General features: G+C 41.5%; 3 protein-coding genes across 3 annotated transcripts; 2 read left to right on the forward strand and 1 right to left on the reverse strand.

Annotated features, from left to right (window-relative positions):
- Positions 1-9126: 9126 nt before the first annotated feature.
- MYCFIDRAFT_174985 (uncharacterized protein) lies at positions 9127-14102 on the forward strand (the record flags this gene model as incomplete). The annotated part of the gene is made up of 5 exons (XM_007928554.1): positions 9127-9131; positions 13724-13787; positions 13819-13828; positions 13863-13947; positions 13994-14102. 5 exons carry the CDS (start codon positions 9127-9129, stop codon positions 14100-14102), a joined length of 273 nt encoding a protein of 90 aa, XP_007926745.1.
- A 59-nt stretch (positions 14103-14161) lies between these two features.
- MYCFIDRAFT_174986 (uncharacterized protein) lies at positions 14162-16439 on the reverse strand (the record flags this gene model as incomplete). Its single annotated transcript, XM_007928555.1, has 18 exons — positions 14162-14862; positions 14898-14979; positions 15006-15015; positions 15044-15049; positions 15079-15120; positions 15150-15179; positions 15208-15310; positions 15341-15365; positions 15395-15509; positions 15543-15593; positions 15620-15630; positions 15660-15722; positions 15756-15771; positions 15798-15903; positions 15933-16040; positions 16066-16178; positions 16205-16377; positions 16422-16439. The coding sequence occupies 18 exons, from the start codon at positions 16437-16439 to the stop codon at positions 14162-14164; spliced, it is 1773 nt and encodes a 590-aa protein (XP_007926746.1).
- A 493-nt stretch (positions 16440-16932) lies between these two features.
- On the forward strand, positions 16933-18925 carry MYCFIDRAFT_203677 (uncharacterized protein; the record flags this gene model as incomplete). Its single annotated transcript, XM_007928556.1, has 4 exons — positions 16933-17036; positions 17338-17573; positions 17657-18510; positions 18568-18925. 4 exons carry the CDS (start codon positions 16933-16935, stop codon positions 18766-18768), a joined length of 1395 nt encoding a protein of 464 aa, XP_007926747.1. The 3' UTR covers positions 18769-18925.
- Positions 18926-19001: the final 76 nt, after the last annotated feature.

Raw genomic sequence — 19001 nt, forward strand, 5'->3', positions numbered from 1 at the left:
TTTAACTTTAGATAGCAATAAGAAATAATACACTTACCTTCTCGATACTACTTAAATAAGTCTTCCTTCTGCTGTTGCTATACTAGCGACGCGCCGCTAAGTTTGCCGTTCCTATATGCCTTCCGGAAGGCGCGACCTAAGTTACAGATATCGTATTTCTATATCTATCGACCTCCGGCGGCATTAAATAGCTTATACGCGACTAGGTCGTACTCCGCCTTTAGCGCCTTCTATATAGCACTCGGTATATAGCCTTAATACACCTGCCGACCGGCGGTAGTTAAGAGAGCGCCGTATCGACGGAACACGTCGAAGTTATCTAGTTAGTAGTAATCGCTATAGTCGTCGTAATTTATACGCTATATCCGATATGCGACAATCTCCTAACTACCGCTACTACCGAGTCCTTTACTATCCTCGTTACTATCCTCGTCTAGCGCGATATTACTCGGACTATAAACAGCGATAACCTTTATCGTTATAGTGCAATACTAAGCGCGCTCTATCTTCTTAGCATCCCTCTTTACGCCGCGGCCCTTCGTCTTATTACTCTTCTAGTACGGTTGTTTGCGGAAGCGGTATATATAACGCGTCGTTTCTAGGCCGCTCTTCTTAATATAGTTACGGTCCTTTACCTATATATTGTTAATATATAGCTAAAGCGCGTACTACTGTTTTGCTAATACTTTAATATAGTTATCGAAGCCTAGAAGGATTAGTCGTTCTCGCTACTCGCGGAGGTTATCGACGTATAGCAACTACGCGTATTTATCGCTTAGCTCGACGAGAACTCGAGACTTTCGAGAGCGACGATAATCGGAGGACTCGGACGCGTCTAACGCGTTATCTTTACTAGAATAGACTAATTCGTCCTCCGCCGGCCGTTCTGTCGAGAAGTTAGCGATTCTAAGCCGCTACCGCCGGGCGTAATTTGCACCTATATCGTAGTATTCTAACGCGAAGTCGCCCTAAGCCTCCGAGGCAAGCATACTACTACTTCTACTATCGCCGACGAGGTTACTAATTAATATAGTATTAGAAGAGATTAAAGGCATAATTTAATTAATAAGGCGCTATTAGAAGAGATAGAATCTGCTCGTTATAAAGGGCGGAGCAGAGCGACAGCGAGGTTAGTAGGGGTAGTAGGGGTATAGAAAACAAGAACCTAAACAAATAGGCGCGCCTCGACGCGCCGGAGCGGAAGCGTATACAATCTATACCGACCGCCGCTCTGCAAGGTCTAGAAAGGCTATTCTTAGTAGGTTAGGCGCTCGGATACTCTTACGGGACTTTAGACGCCTGCCCCTATATAACCTAATTACCTCCGATTTCTAACGTTCCGAACAGCCGTATTCGCTTAAAAACGACTAAGTCTACGCCTACACTTAGGCATACTACTACACTCGCTTAGAAGCTATAGTGTCCTCTTAAATACGTCGTTTTAGTAGCATTCTTAGTATAGGAGACAGCTTACAAGAGGATTAATCCGTGCCTAGTAGTAAATGTAGTACATCTATATATAATCTTCTATAAGCGCGTTTCGAAAGCAATACTATATTATTAAGTAAAGGCTTCTAATAACAATAAGGCTTATAAGAGCTACCTAATAGCTATTATCGAGTAAAGTATCCTTATTAGTATATAATAGTAGAGGCAATAATAAGAGTCTAGTATATAATAGTAATAGTAATAAATTTTAAGCTAAATACCTTAATACCTTATTATTATTATATTAGATACTTTTACTAGCGTTATTTAACAAAGATAGTAGTAATCGACTTAACTTAGTTAGCCTTAGAGTTAAGTAAAGAAATAGTACTAAGTTAGATAGACCTTTAAATAGGTCCTTACTATTACTCTTATATAGTACGTCTTTATTACTATCGATAGTAATAATACCGTTGCTATTAGGTAGACTATAGACTATTAAGGCATAGCTATTAATAATAATGCGAGGCCTATATAGTAGGGTTATTAATAGCTCTAAGTTAGTTATAGAGGTAGCTAATAAGAGTAGAGTTAGTAATAGAGCTACATAGAAGATAGGTTATCGTAATAGCTTATCGTCGACCTATCGCTACTTAGCTTTATAACAAGGTATTAATTTAGCCTACTTAGTACTATTATTAAGCTACTATTATATGTCGGCCTTTATAGTAGTCTAGTTACTAGTTATATAGTTAGTAACCTACTATAGAAGGGCCTTATATTACTAAGTATTAGTAAGGCTAGAATACTACGAGTTATAGAAGTAGAAGAAGGACTATATAACTACCTCTTATATAGAATAGAAGTAGTCCTTTACTTAGCGCTTCTAAGACACTCCTAGAGCCTTGTAAATATTAACAACCTATACTAACTAATTATCTTTAATAATAAGCTTAGTATTATGCTATTTAGGGTAGACGAGGTTACTATTTAGTCCTTAAAAGCGACTAATATAGAGCCTGCAATAGTATAGAGTAAGGCGACTATTCCCTTACTTGTAAAAGCGCTAGATATGCTTATAAGGCAGGTAATAGCTATACTAGAAGTAGTAGAAGTACTAAGTATATATATCGTCGTACGGAGCTAGTAGAGCTATCTACTAGGCAGGCTTATAGTTGTTAATATTATTATAGTACTATATAAGCTTATCTACTATCTTCTTCTATACTAAGAGAGGTAATTATTAGAAAGCTAGAGTCTATTCTTCTCGCTATATTAGAAGCTACCTATTCTTATTAACTACGCTATTTTAATAGACGCGCTCGCGGATATAGTTATTAAGCTAAACTAGGTATAGTACTATACCTATAATAGTTAGTTGTTATTATATAAAGAAGATAAGAAGTTATAGAAGAGTAAGAAGATTACTAAGCGTAGCCGTAACCAAAAATTTTAGCTATTCTAAGAAATATAGGGAGAACGGCTTTTATATAAAATTCCGCTAGTACTATAAGAAGGGGACGAATATGTACCTCGCAAGCTCTATTTACGTATCTAACGCTTGTCTCGGCGCTTTAGGTATACATAATAGCCCTCTAGTAGGTTAGTTGTACGAACTACTATTAAAAGCGGGTCTCTAAGCCGTACCTAAGTCGCCTATCGATCGCTCTTAGAAGCCTTCTAGTTAGTCTACAAATAGGCTAATTTGTCGCTCGAATAGATAGTGTTGTAGCTCTTTAGGTTAGCCTCTGCTATAGTAACAAAGTGCTAGTATTCTTCTTAGTCTCTAGTAATAAATAGTGCTTTGTTTATTGCCTTAAAGGTAACTAGATAGCGCTTAAAGTACTTCTCGAGAGTCTTAACGAGGTGTCGTTAGTAGAGGCGTTAAACGATGCTATAGTTAGATAGAGCTTAAACAACCCCTAGTTACTTACTCGCTAAGTTGTTAGTAATTAACTATAGGGGTATCTATTCTAACTACTTAGTCTAGTTCAAACAATCTTGATCTTTAGCTTTAGAAGACATGCTATTATTAAAGTAATAGTACTTCCTATAACTATCGTATTCGCTAACCTTGCAATACTAGTCGAATTTAGCTATTATTTCTCGAAGCCTAGAGATAGCTGTTTTAATTAGGTATGCCTATTCGCAATCTATAAGGAAATAAGCCGCTAGTAACTACTCGAGGTAATTATTACGTACTTAGATTGTCGATAATAGCTATTTAAGCTTGTTTGTATAATAGGTTAAGTCTAGTAAGAACAAAGAACTATAGTTGCGAAGGGCTCGAAGTTGCTAGTCCGCTACCTAAACAAGGCCTCTATGTAGCTTTCTATCGCTTCTACGAGACTTAATTATATCGATACAACCTCTTCTACTACTAAATTTAGCCTTTAAGTACTCGTACGCCTGCTTTAGTTGCTTACTAACTACTAATCTAGCACCCTCTCTTTGCTTATTACTTAGTCGTTTAAGGGCTCGCTACTAACACGGTCTCGAGTAATATTAATAGCTCTAGTATTATGCTAAATTTAGCGCTACTTAGGCCTTCTTATTTCATTAACTAACTAAGCGATAGTTGCTAGAAATTAGTTAGTATTACTAAGCGTATAAAGTGCTAAGAACTTACTTACTAGCTCGAGACTTAATTAGATCCTTCTATATAGCCTTTACGCTATTATTAACCTTTAAACTATCGATGAACTCGAGACTATATAAGTAATACTAACTAAGCGGCTTTAGAAGTACGTAAACTAGCCTTACAACTATTATATTTGTAGGTAGAGCCGCTAGTACGCAATTGTCGAGATACTCGCCTAATTCGATATTAGGTCGCTTCTCGTAGACCTTAATAATTACTAATTTCGCTATATAGTCGTATTCTAGTAGTATGTGCGCGACACGCTTCTACCGCGCCTTCCTACGTTGCTTACTAATAATAATACCCTTAGAAACGCGATCTGCGCGGTTATAGTCTATATAGCGCTTATAGACACGATATTCGAGGCCGAGTTGTCGATAAAAGCGCCCTTCTAAGTTAATAGATAGCTTCTTTAGTCGGCTCTTGCAATACTATACATTCGATACGAAATAGCGATATTCGTCGTATTCGAAGCCCTCTATTCGCACACCCTTACTACTAGAAGGGTAGAAGAATAGGCGCCTTCGGTTATACATTTCTAGTAGAAATAGGCTCTTAAACTACAACATTTAGTACTATATTAACCTTACAAGCGATATATACACGTACCGAGCGTTTAACCTCTAATTTAGTAAGCAACGACTTAATATCTTTAGCAGGCAGGTGTTTAGCGTACGTAGGCTTACATATAATAAAGAGCGTAGAATTAGCGATAGTAAGGTATAGCGACACGTAACGCGTAGGAAGAGGTAGATTAGGTCGATAATATTAGGCTAGAAATAGGCTCTAGATAAGGCATAGCATACCCTCGTTATGCTTAGCAAACAACTCCTTATTTGTAGGCCTATACTATGTAATAATAAGGCGACAACAAGGCTTCTAATCGGACTAATATATGCCTTGTTATTAAACCTAGAAGTAGATAGGCGCCGTAGTAAACTATGCTACTATAGCGGCGTAATCTATACCCTTATATAGGTTAATATACTTATACCTTACCTTTTGCTAGCGGTTAAGGGCTTCGAGGGTAGTTAACTACGACTATTATAGGCAATCTGCTAACTACTTCTAACGTGTTAAGTGTCTTAGTCTAAGCTTAGTCTATTATCTATTATAGCGCGGTCGCTATACGTAACGACTACGCTACAACTATTGCGTGTCGATATATAGGGTATAGCGTTGCTAAATAAGACTACTATTCTAACCTTATCTAAAGCCTAATCGCGTCTTCCGTACGCGTAGAAGTGCCTTATTTCTATGCTATTTCTATAGCTTCTTAAACACCTAACTTCTCGCAATAAGAGCTATCGTTTTAGCCCTCTCGAGCGCCGGAGACTAAGTCTATTCTAGAGTCGAATAAGGGCAGCATTAGGCGTACGAATTGCACGGATCGAAGGAACAAAGTAGTACGAGAATTGCTACGTACTTAGACATTCGACATAGGTAGAAATGTCGATATCTTAGAAGTAGCGATCGATCGAGTAGCGGCTAAGAAACAGCGTAGACAAAATAAGAAGAATAAGATTGCTTTAATAAGGATAGCGTACAACTATAAGTTATCGTATAGCACTACTAGATAGTAGGACCTCGTAATAGCGGAATTCTTTATTAATACTAGCGTGTAGTATATGTCGCTCGATAGGTTAATAAAGGCTCTCGAGACTAAGTAGTTCCCTAAATTCGTAGTTAAAGAACATAGTAATAGTACTAGTAAGGAAGAAGACGAGCTAGGCTCTATATAAGCGGAAATAAGGACGTAGTATAATATTCGAGAGGCTTACTACTTGTTAAAGGAAGCCGCTATTATTACTTAGCGCTACAAAGAATTAGACGCTACTACGAGCTATTAAGATAAGCATAATATACCTAGTTTGTAGTCTAAGAAGCAAGACACGCCTAAGGCCGATTAGCGCTTTATTAAGGAGCAAGAGATGCTAGATAGTCTAGTAATAAGTAAGGATAAAGGGCTGCCGCAAGATGCTAGGAATAATAAAGTTAAGGTTGTTAGTAATAGTATAACGAGTAAGGGTAGAAATAATAATAAAGACGCGCCTAGATACAAAGAGCCGCCGCTAGTAGTTAATAAGGAGATAGAGCGTAAGCGCCGCCGTATCGCTAACCTCGAGTCTATACCGCTACTATTGCGTAATAATAATGTTAGGCTATTAGTAGAAGTTAGAAGTAATAGAAGTAGAAGTGTTAGAAGAAGTATGTCTTCTAAACCCGCACCTGCCGCTCTAGCAACGCTAGCAATACCCTCTTCTCGTAGATCCGCTACGCCTTCTCGTATACGTAGACAACGAGAGTCTTCTATTTAATCTAAGCGTGCTTAAGGTAAACATTGCGGCGGAGCTTTAAATAATAATATATAGTAGTAGGAATACGATACAAGATCGCAGGCAGGGGAGTTGTTTATAGTACTAGCTGTTAAGCTAAAGAGGGACATAGAAAGAGAAGATAATAGCAACAATAATAGCTATAAAGACCGTGCAAGTAAGCGTAGAAGGTAGGAAATAGAAGAAGATATATTAGCTATTAAGGATAACCTAGAGGCATTTAAGAAAGAAGTTAGGGTAGACGTTACTAGTATTAGAAACGATGTTAGGTTACTAACTACTACTATAACCTCTATCCGAAGTACTAGCGATAAGACGAATAGCCTCCTAAAGACGTTTTTATTAGGGCAAGGCATATAAATTAATCTAGCTTAATTGCTAGGCATACCGACGCCGCTCTAAGCTAGAGAGTTAAGTAATATAAGGATGTCTTCTAAGTTTCTAGACCTGCAAATAGAGTTCTTCGGTTAAGCGAGCTAGTTGCTTCGAGCGAGATTTAAGACATAGCGACGGCGCCTATTATAATACTAAATATTGCTTAAATTAAATACTTTTTACATGCTATTATAGCTACTAATTAGGTAAACAACCTTGTATAATTTGTTTGTATGTAACGAGCATGTAATAGTATTATTTAGGGGAGTTAGTAGTATAGGTAAATTAATCTTATTCTAGTACTACAATACTCTCTCGTAAGATCTCGGGCCCCTTCGGCAATAGTGCAACGAGCTTAAATAATTTAGAAACTACTAAATTTCAGCCTTCTAAGCTCTCGCTCTTATCGTCCGAGAGGTCTAGATAGAGTCGCTAGAGGTAGTCCTACAAATCCGGAGGAACAAGGCTAAATTGCTTACTTGTTTGATTATATCTACGTAGGCAGATATAGCAGTTAGTTAGTAGTACTACTACTATAAAATAGGCTCTAACTAGTTATTGTCTTATCCTTAATTGCTTTAAGAACACATTATAAGACTAATACTTCGTAGTATAGCTAAACAAGTGCTTAACCTCTATCTAGATACTAGACAACTTCTTATTAAATGCTTGTTACTAAGGCGTTAGGTGTAACCGTCTAAGATAATACTTCTAAGGAGCTATTATTCCGAAGTTGCTATAGTATGCTAGGTCGCTATAGAGATATAGAACACGCCTGCCTCTTATAATCCGTTAGAGACGCCTCTTAATACCTAATAGTTGCTACATTCGCTAGTCGTTGTCTCGTCTATTAAATAGTCTAACAAGTAATAATATTAGACCGTCTAGAGTAACTATTGCCTAGAATTTATACCTGTGTTTGCTATAGTATCTACTATAATATCTCCTTTGCTTCTCCTTCGGTCTATAGAAGCCTTAGAAATGCCCGTCGATAAATCCCTATATAAACCCTCGAGTACTACGTTTCTAAGTAGTAAGAGCGAACATCTTTAGTCTCTAGTAGCTATTAAGTCGTAGATACTAGGCAATAATGCTAGCAAATTGCTAATATATCTATAGAACGAGGTCGTTAAATATAAGACTATAGTAACTCTCGCATTTGCTAAATTTAGTAGAAGTATCGAACTAGCGAGAAGGGAACGACATTTGCTATAAAATAAGGCTAAGAGCGAGCTCTAGGTTAGGTTTATTACTATTCCGCTATTCGCAACCCTCTATATCTAATACTATTACTAACTAGCGTATTTCCGCCTTCGTAAACCTATATATTAGATTAGTACTATACTTAGTATTAAGTATAGCGGGTGTTGCTAAGGGCGGTAATGTAAAGGCGCTAACCTCGCTTTAATAACTTAAACCTCTATATCAACCTTACTAGCGATATATACACCTTATATATTACTCTACCTACTTATCTAGCTATGCGTCTAGCGTCTATATAAAGGGTCTAAATAGTATAGGTAGTAGTTTAAGCCTAGCGCGATCTAGGAAGCCGCATTCTTTATATATAGCTAATACGAGTCTAGCGACTATTATATTGTCTTCGAAGAGCTTAGGCGCTATAACAACGACGATATATCGCGACGAGAATACGAGATTCTATAGGAATACGCGCTCGCGCAACGTATAGACAAACACGAAGATTTAATAACTTAGTAAGAGCCTAAGGCAAGAGCGCTATACTATATTAAGTATTAAGTATAGGGCGTAGTTAAGCGCCCTCGAAGGCCTAATCTGCCGTTAAAAGGTATCTATTATAGGCTGTCTTATCGATAAAGATTAACCTATCGATAGGCTATTACTAGCTTCTCGAAAGCTATAGTACCCTTAGTACTAGGTTCCGTTCCTTTGCTACCCTTCGAGCTACCTTCTAGGTCTAGCCTATCTCGAGACTAGACGAGAATTAGGTGATTCTAGTATTTTCTAGTATTCTAATAGTAGTTCCTAAGGTATAGAGTTCCTAATTTTACTTTTATAGTAGACGATAGTCTACTTTACGTACTATATCTAAGCTGCTACGGGATTAGATAAAAACTCTATAGAGCTAAGGAATCCTATCTACTAATTAGCGTAGAGAATACAGGAATCGCTATTCTCGTCTAGGCTAGTTCTATCGGGTTTTAGGTACTCTATATATAACATTTATATAAGAGATTATATTTTTTTCCGTTTTACTAATAATACGACGATTTCCTATAGTAAAAACCTTTATACGTAGTAGAAAGGCCTTCCTCTATACCTCTATTCTTTTCGTAAAGTTCTATAGGTACGAAATTAGGTATAAACATGTCGTTGCTATATCGCATACGCCGCGTTACTCGCTAGGTCGTAGTAGTAGACCTATCGCGCATATCTACGATACTCTATTCTTCCGTAGCAAGCCGTTCTATACCTGTAGTAGAATCTTCTTCGACTACTGTAGCTAGACTTGTATCTAATCGCTCCTATAGTCGTTAGTCTAGTTTATCTAGTCTCTCTAGTCTATCGAGTCTCTAGTCCTATAAGTATTCTAATAATAACTATTTAGGAGACGAGGAGCTCGCCTAACGCTTAAACCTTCGCGTAGATCGTTACGGAAACTATTTGCGTTAATCGAGCTAATCGGTACTAATCGAGGTTAATAGGATTAGCTCGATTAGCTCGATTAGCTCGATTAGCCCGATTAACCTCTACTATACGTCTACGATACGATTACGATCCTATCGCGATAGGATTAACGGCCTCTAATATTACTAGCAAATCTACCTATTCCTATAAACATGTTCTATTGTACTTATATATGTTACCTAGAAATAGCTTGCGATCCGGCAATCCTATATACTACTCGTTTACCGTTTAAACTGCTATTATTGTTGTGTTTACTTTGTACTAGTTATTGTATACTCCTAGTTAGCCCTTACTCGCGATACGACTTAGTATCTTCGTATTATCTATATAGGGCTAAACATTGCAAAGGACCGGTACTACGCTTATAGCTAAACACCTTATACACTTTAAAAGATCTATGTTCTCGATATTATTTAATTATACTATAAGATCTAAATAGCGATAGCCTAAGTCGGTAACCGAGTCGCCCTAGATTTATACTACATTTACGCTCCGGTTTGTTTACTAAATTACGATTGCAATAGACGCTACTTTATATCGTTAGATATACGATGTCGGTATACCTATATAGAGTTTTTGTTTCCTTTCGCCTTCTTATCCTTTAATATGCGCTCCCTAAATGTCTCCTCCTAAGTCTTCTTACTAAATACCTTCTCTACTAACTTGTTCTTCGTTGTTATATCCGCCTACTATAACTATTAACCCTCCTTAGGTGCAAGTATTTTAGTAATGCGGATACGTATTTCCTCGAACGACGTTTATACTATTATATTAGACTAGTCGCTAAATCTAATACTGTTACGGTTGTTAGTAACTATTTAGTATAGACTGTCTCGTCCTAAAACGTACCTACTATCCGCCTTCTTATCGAGCGTATTGTTATCTTCTATCGCTTTAGCATTAGTTGCTTAAAAGCTGCCTTCGGGTATAGGCATTCTACCGTTATCCCTAAACAATAGTAGATCCGTGTTTCTACTACTATCGTTTGGCCTAGAGCTCGTATTTAGTCTTGTCTAATCCGGCTGTCTATATAGCGTTAGCTAGCCTATTAACTATATTAGCTAATAGTTATATCTAAAGCATAATAGGCAATATACTTCGACGCCGAACGTTATTGTCGTTATTATTAGAGTCGGCTAGAACGCCGATTTAAGCTAGTGCCTCTATGTCGTCTCGCTTAGATACGAAGTTAGAGTCTAATAGTTCGGGTCCTTCTACCTTCCTCGCTATATATTTCTCGAAGAGCTACTGCGCTTTCTCTAGTCGAAGTGCTTATACTTCTAGCTTTGCTTCTTTCTATTCCCTCTATCGCTCTTAGAAGGCTCGTTCTATCGTCGTATGCTCTAGCTGCGGCTAGCTCGGGACGCTAGTAGTCCTAAACTTTAGGATTTTAGCCGACTAGCCCTTTAATATCGCACCTATAACCGTTATAGTATAGCATATTATAAAAGCATTTACTTGCTCGATATACGGACGGATATATAGTGTCTTCCTAACGCGTATCTATCGATTTAATACTTCGGCTATATATTAATAAATGTAGTTGCTTAGGTAACGCGCGGTATATCGCAATAATTAGTAATCGATCGTCGATTCTATATAAGAGCAGACTTACTAGGTTTCTACCTCGGCATTCGAACTTCTAGTTTACGAGCTAATCTTCTACGTATTTAATCCGCTACTTCTCGTTTAACAGCTCGATTAGCGCGTTCCGCTCTAGAAATGTCCGGATATAGCTATTTATATATCTACGTTCCTTTCGTAGGGTCTCTCGTATCTATATAAACATTAGCATTTATATCGGCGCGGTAGATTATATACTAACTCCTTTAATTATGCCCGATAATGCTCTATCGCCTTCGGCTATAGGCTGCATTGTACTAGAAGCTACTAGTCGGCTGTAATTACTAGCATATGCTTCCCTAGTTCTACGTTCTACCTAATTAGGTTCTATAATAGTAGGAAACATCGACGAGCATCCTCGTATGCCGGTAAGCGTAATTACGATAAGCTTACGACGCGTCTCTTTGTATAACAACTTTAAATTCGCGGGAGGCTAGAACGTTTTGTTCCTCGTAGATGTTTTGCTAGAGTGTTTGTTATGTCTCGCGTCGCGTTTTAGCCGCTTCGCGTAGTTTACTCGTCCTTTATCGTCCTAGCTCCGCTTTCTCTTAAGTTTGTTGCCCTAGTTATCCTTACGTATAGGCTACTAATGTTAACTATCTGTAGATATCTAAGTCAATATAATACCTTTAAAAATTTCGCGCTAATATCGTTACTAACGTACTATTAGCCTCCTATATCGACTTCGTCTTTATTACTCGTACTATCGGAATTAGTAACGGACGGTAAATTATCCTTATATTCGTTATCCTTATATCGCTTGCTGCTTATCGTTATATGCCCTAGTTAGCAGTAATGTTGTTATATGTAAAACGCGGCATATAGCGGACTATATACGTAGTCTTGCCTGTCTATGCTATAAAAAGGGGCACGTTAGTTTGTAATTCGACTATACTATCGCCCGATCTATTACTAGTAGCCGTCGCCTATTAGCTTCTCTATTATTGCCTTCCCCTACCTGTGCTAACAAAGCGTAAATATTGTCTACTAGCTATATTAGTTAGTATGCTCCTAATTCGCATTCGAGTCGGCAGCTAAGTTACGGAGTAGTAATCGCGTGCATTTATCTATTATAGTACTATAGCTACTCTACCCGACGAACACCGACTATTGCCTACTATAAGATACTATGTCTTATATAGCTATTACAATGTAGTATATTAAATATCCGGCTAGTTCGGTAGCATACTAGCTAACTCTAATTATCGGTAGCTCTTTATAATACGACGACCGGCGAGCTTAGTACTGTTTTATAGAGTTTGCTTTCTGTCGTCTATCTAGTTATTATGTATATATTAGCATTATTCTTAGAATGCTACATAGCGCGAGTAGATACTAGATTACGGACGATTACCGTACTAGTAGGATTGTATATTAGGTATAGTAATACCCTTTGCTTTTTAAGATATCGGTTCGTACTATCCTATGTCTATTAGCCCTTTGTTTTCCCTTCGAATTGCAAGTCGCAGTAACAGGCCTCTCCTTAAAGTATCCGATAGTCTAGCCCTCTACTATCGCTCGTTGTCGATACGAATTTGTCTATATTCGTCGCTTATCTAATATAGAGTGTCGATACTAGGGACAAACGTACAATCTGCCTTTATTATATTAATTAATCGATTAAAGTCTATGTTATCGACTCCTACTAAAGGGTAGCCTCTAATCGCTAGCTAGCGATAGTCTAGCTTATATTATTATATAACCGATATATAAGTTTCAACCTCCTACTATACTCTTAAACCGTAACTATGCTATACTACGTACTATCTAACACGCGGTACGTTAGAGCTACCGTCTATCCGTCTGCGCTTTCTAGCGAGGCATTTATAGATATCGCTAAACTAGTACTGTCGCTCGAGTCGCTTTCTCCGTAGGCTATTACTTATACTATCTTCCGCTTTATCCGTCGGTAGTAGTTAGAGCATATCTTGTATACTAAACATCTAAATGCCGCTTGTCCCTCTACCGTTCGGATATGCTTTACTATATCCGGAAACTCCTCCTCGTACTTGCTATCTGCTAGTACTATGTCGTATAGCCGGCTCTATATCCTTCGGCGTTCTAGTAGTAATAGTAATCGGAATGTGCTACTAATCTAGCCGGATTCTTGTATTAATCGCTTAACGCTAGCGTAAAACTCCTAGTATATTGTAGGCGACAATCTAAGGCTACGAGAAATCCCTCTAATAGAATATTAATCTCGGAGTATATATATATAGGGCATATTTAAATACGATCGGATAGGTTGTCGTACTCGTAGTATATAGATGTCTATATTATATACGGAGACTATAATAGCTGCAGTTTTCGTCGCGTATATAAAGGGGTAGTAGTAGGTGCCTAAGTCGCGAGTATAGCGACTTAGTCGCCGAGTCGCGCCTAAATCCGGCTTAAGATTAAGCATAGTCGCTTTGTTAAGCAGTTGAACTTAGTAGACTATAAGGCTGCTATTAAGAGCGCCGCTTAGCCTGCTACTAAGTACTAAATAGATAGAATATATATTATCTAGTTTAACTACTTGTCTATTGTTTGTTTAATTGCTTTGTTATAATAGCCTAAGAGTAGTCTAGTTGTTTCTACACCTAATACCCCTTTGTTTGCTTTGCTTGTTTGGCTGTATATACGCGATAAGGGGGTGACTTGAAGTGTGTAGTGTGTATGGTATCACGTACATAATGCCTGAGGCTGAAACTGCGCACTTCATCTTTGGGCTTCCTGTAGATTAGCCCTCTTCTGAATACAACACAGTTTACATCAAGTTGGTATCTTGCTGTCTTGCCTGTTCAGCTGAGGCGGAGACACGACCGGTGAAGCCATGGCATGGCGTCCAATCATGGCGAAGTCACTCAGCGATTCCGACTACAGCAAGGCTGGCAGGTCACATGGAAATGAACGGAAGGGCTACACTCGTGAATTGAGATAGTCATGAGATTACGACTACTGATTATGTGCAGGAAATTTTGATTCAATATGCCTGCCACTCACCAAGAATGATGGATTTCGCTCTGAAAGATCAGATACGGTTGTGCTAGCCAACCTGAGTAGAATGAAAAAGGCGACAAGTGCTTTTCAAAGCACACAAGATATTCAATCAGGGGCAGAATACGACCTTGAAATCAGTCTTGCCATGATAACAAACGGTGTCCGCAGGACTACCATTCTTGACCTGATCAGGATTGGTCCAGCCCTGATTAAGAGGACAATTCCAAGGGAAGCACGTCTTGCTCGGACATTGCTTTGAGCCTCTGCCATTCGGGACGGGATATGCGCCAATACCAACATCCTTATCGCTGCCTTGCATCACGGAGAGGTTGTACGCCGTGCCCCTTCTGCCCTTGTACTCGGAGTACCCGAATTCGAACAGAGCTTGATGCTTCCATTGCGCAGCGGTGCCCCATTCGGCGTGACCGCTTAAGCGCATACCGAGAGCTTTGAATGGAGCTGGGATCGTCAGTGATTTCTTGGAGGCAATGTTAGTGGGCTTGGACATTTGCTTCATTTTGAAGTCTCCGGTGATCTGATACAGGGCGACTTGTTTTTGGAAGGGGCAGTTGTTCCAGACGTGGATCTTGAAGTTGTTGGGGCCTCTTGCTTCGAGTGTACCGTGTGTGACGGTGGCATCTTGTGGAGCTGCAGTTACTGCTGAAGTCAGCAGGGTCAGAACGGAAAGGGCCAGCCCTGTGGTATACATGATAGGTATATGTAACGAGTGTGGTGTATATATAAAAAAGAGTGTCTGTAGCCGAAATGCAAGTAGAGAAATAACGAGAAGCTGGAAAGAAGCTGGATCTACTGAGAACTGGAGTGACCAGTATAAGGTACTGTACGTCTACTTACAAGTATCGTGTACGGTCTATTGTCGAAGCATATCTCGACAAAGAACAGGTCTGGCCATGGAGGGCTCTTTGTCTAACCATGTGCATCTCATTCGCCACGTGGATCAACCTAAATAACAACAAAGATTGATTTAGACCATTGGCTTGCAATAAAGCATAACGCTTGTTCGACTGCAAATATGGTGCCGGATGAATGAGGCCGCAGAATTGGCCCCTGAACCTTACGAGAAATCTAGAGAGAACTCGGGCCAGGGAACATCGCTAGCTCTACGCCTGTAGATGAACCGAAAGAGGGGAATACGTTCGCTTCACGACTTCCTGGAACGTCCCAATCGTAGAGGTTTGGTAAAGCGTCGTAATGATGTGAGTGAAGCTGCATTGACGTATTTTCAGTTGAATATGGCCTTGTGGAAAGGTTCAAGGATACGATGGACTGCGGAGCCAGGCAGAGCATTCGGACTGTTGGTCTTGCAAAATGGTTACCAGACAATTATGAGCGCGGTCTCCAGATCAGTCTCTTTCCTGGAAGTAGACAGAAGATGACGCTGTTCCATCAAAGCCGCAACCAGAATCAGAAGAACTTGACTTGATCCTGTTGTTGTGCTGGAGGACTTCTTCCCGTGAAAGGTTATTCACTTCCATATCGTCTCGGATACTGACTTGATCTTCATCTTCCAAAGATCCGTGCTTATCGATGATCAACGGTTTACCACAACAGCTGCATCTACAATTTTCACAGATTAAACAACGCACAGCGCAGAGGGTTAAGTAATTACTGGCAAGAGATGGTCTTGCCAGGGCTGACTCAAGACATTTCTCACCGGCAGCTGGATTGAAGAATCAGGACACGATCGAGCCAAGTCCACTGTCGCCACAGAATGCAGTCCGCACCTGTCGAGTATTCGAACGCCAAGGTGATCACCCATCGCGTTATCCTTGCAGTGTATTTTCAGGGCTGACTCAATGAAGTCCAGACTTGCTTCAGGACTACGTGAGTCTTTCCGAGCTGGCACAACCCTACAGAACCGTAGGCCAGAGCAGCAAGCACGAGCTGAAGCCTGAGCGCTTCGCCTCCCTTGATGTATCGCCTTGTCGGGAGTGGATGACAGTCGCTCTGCATTGTGTCACTCGTCCCTGAAAACAGATCCCGAAGGCCGACTCATCTGCATCTTGGGTATAACCTCAGGCGACAACTTGAGCGCCAAAATGTGTGATGAGCTCAACGTCCATGCTCTTGATTCGAATGCGTATTGTGGTGACCCGCGTCCAATGCTCGGGACGCTTCGAGATCTTTTGACAGCGATTCGTCCTGACGCATTTTCGTGGATACTTGCAGACGGCAAGGATGCTTGAGATTGACACGGGTGAGCTGTGCCGAGTATTGGTGTTTTCGATGGTGTCGTCGACTACGTTGATCCCAGCACGGACTGTTGGTATGCGAGGGAAGGCATCGTGAGGAGGACCTCAATGGCTCAAAGCATTGTATGGAAGAAGTCGTAGCTAATCTTCGGTGACGGATTCGGCGGCGGACATCTCGGAGGCTGCGAACCGGTACGGCGTACCAATGCGGCTACCTCATCACTTGCAAGTCTCCCAGACTGATTATTCACTCGCCGACAATCCGTGACATGTGAGCGACGTTCCAGTAGGCGTTGTGATGATGTTCGAAAGCAAGAAGAGCACGCCATCTGCAACTTCTCCACTTCCACTTCGGCCGGAACTTCTGCCGAGAACTTGACATCCTACATCGGCCAAGGACAACATGATTTCCCAAACGTCTTCTCGCAGCCAGGACAAGCGAGACTCAGTAACAATCAGAGGCATTGGGTAGAGAAGATGGTAGTCGTGAATGGCAAAGCTGTCCCAAACGGACTTCACTCACCACGCGCAGCCAGCACGCCAAGAGATATCCATCGCCACATTGACGCTGCACAGAACGACGTAAACCAAACACAACAAGACGAGCTTCGGAACAAATCTAGTCAATCATTCCCGAACGGCGTTCCAACAACTCCAACTTCCCATCATGCTGATCACCAGGCACAGAACAGCGTCGCCTTCGCCGTCGCCGAACGAGATGTTGGCGGTAAAGCGAAGCAAGCCCAATGGACGGAATTGGGACGGAAATGGGTGAAAGCCGAGTCCGCTGGCAAGATCGGTCAATCTGCAGATTATTCGATGAATGGAGTGAATAATCGCAGACAAGCCCAAAGGACAGAGCTTGGCACGCCTCCAACAACAGAAACATCTGATCAGAATGACGAGAAAAAAACGAACGGATTGCATGCAACGAATTCTGGCATGAAGCAAGCACAAAGCACAGAACTCGGACGATCGACCGCAATCCCGCAGCCTGTCGAGAGCACTCATCTTCTTCCAAACCCCTCCTCCCCCAAACCCAAGAAGCATCTCATCCTCAACGCCTTCGTAGAAATGTGTTCCGCCACCAATCCCCGGGCCTCTGGCGTCACCCATCCGACAAATCCTCAAATTTCAACACCCTCTCCCACTGGACCTCACTCGCCCAACTGCTCGAACGCGGAAACTTCCAAGGAATCTTCATCGCCGACGTGCTGGGTGCCTACGACGTGTACGGGGGACCCAGAAATCTGGCCCCCGCAATCAGAAGCGGTGCACAATGGCCTGTCACACGAACCTTTGAGTATAGTCCCCGCCATGGCCGCCGTGACGTCTTCGATAGGATTCGGCGTCACGATATCTACGAGTTATGAACAACCCTATCCATTTAGCACGAAGATTGTCGACGGTTGATCACTTGACAAACGGACGTGTAGGGTGGAACATCGTCACGGGATATTTGGATTCCGCGGCGAGGAATCTTTCGAATGGGGATCAGAAGGGTCACGATGAGAGGTATGAAATTGCCGAAGAGTTTGTGGAAGTTGTGTATAAATTGTGGAATTCCAGTTGGAGGAGTGATGCGGTGAAACTCGAGAGGGAAAAAGCAGGGGTGTATACGGATCCGACACTTGTCCGGGAGATTGGTCATGAAGGGAAGTTTTTCAACGTTCCCGGACCGCATTTTTGTGCGCCTTCGCCGCAGAGGACGCCGGTGATTATGCAGGCGGGGACGAGTCGCGCGGGGAGGAAATTTGCGGCGCGGCATGCTGAGGTGATTTTCGTGTCGGCGCACAGTCCGGGTAGTGTGGTGGATTCGGTCAAGGGGATACGCGCTGAGGCGGAGAGGAGAGGAAGGGATTCGAGGAATCTGAAGGTGTTGGCGAAGTTTTGTCCCGTGCTGGGGAGGACGCAGGAGGAGGCTGAGGCGAAGTATCGGGATTATATGCAGTATGGGAGCTATGAAGGGGCTTTGGCGTTGTTTGGGGGGTGGACGGGGGTTGATATGGCTCCGTATGGGGATGATGAGGAGTTGAGGTATGTTGAGAGTAATGCGATACGGTCTTCTATCGAAGGGCTTTTGAAGACTGCTCCGGATGTTAATGGGGGGAAGTGGACGAAGAAGACTCTTGCTGAGCATATCATGGTTGGGGGATATGGCGCGACTTGTGTTGGGACGCCGGAGAAGGTTGCTGATGAGATGGAGCGTTGGGTGCGAGATGGAGATGTTGATGGGTTCAATATCGTGAGTCTGATGGGGATCTCAGCGTATGGTCCCTCTCTTACTGACTGATTTCTCCAGGCGTACGCGCTTATGCCTCAGACGTTTGAAGATGTGATCGAGCTGCTGATTCCAGAACTGCGGAAGCGAGGTCTATTCTGGGACGGATATTGCGTGCCTGGTGGAACGTATAGAGAGAACTTGTATGGAACAGCAGGCCAGCGAGAGCCACTTCCAGACCATCCCGCCGCGGAGATGATATGGAGGCCGACGGAGCTTTAGCCTTTCGAAGGTTTGCGACACGGCAGTCAAGGACAGGACTGCACATTCCAAATCGGTCGGATTTCCAATGAATGGCAATGCGTTCAAAGGGGATGCTAGAGGTCGCATGGATTTCGAGGACATGCTCAGAAAGGATGACTTGATCGAAGCCGCATCGATGCAGCTCGGTTGAATAATGCTGTGAGACTAGCAGGCTTATCGTTTTTAAAGTACAGGACGATTAAGCGAGATGG

The sequence above is a fragment of the Pseudocercospora fijiensis genome, assembly GCF_000340215.1.
Source record: "Pseudocercospora fijiensis CIRAD86 unplaced genomic scaffold MYCFIscaffold_4, whole genome shotgun sequence".
Taxonomy (NCBI): Eukaryota; Fungi; Ascomycota; class Dothideomycetes; order Mycosphaerellales; family Mycosphaerellaceae; genus Pseudocercospora; species Pseudocercospora fijiensis.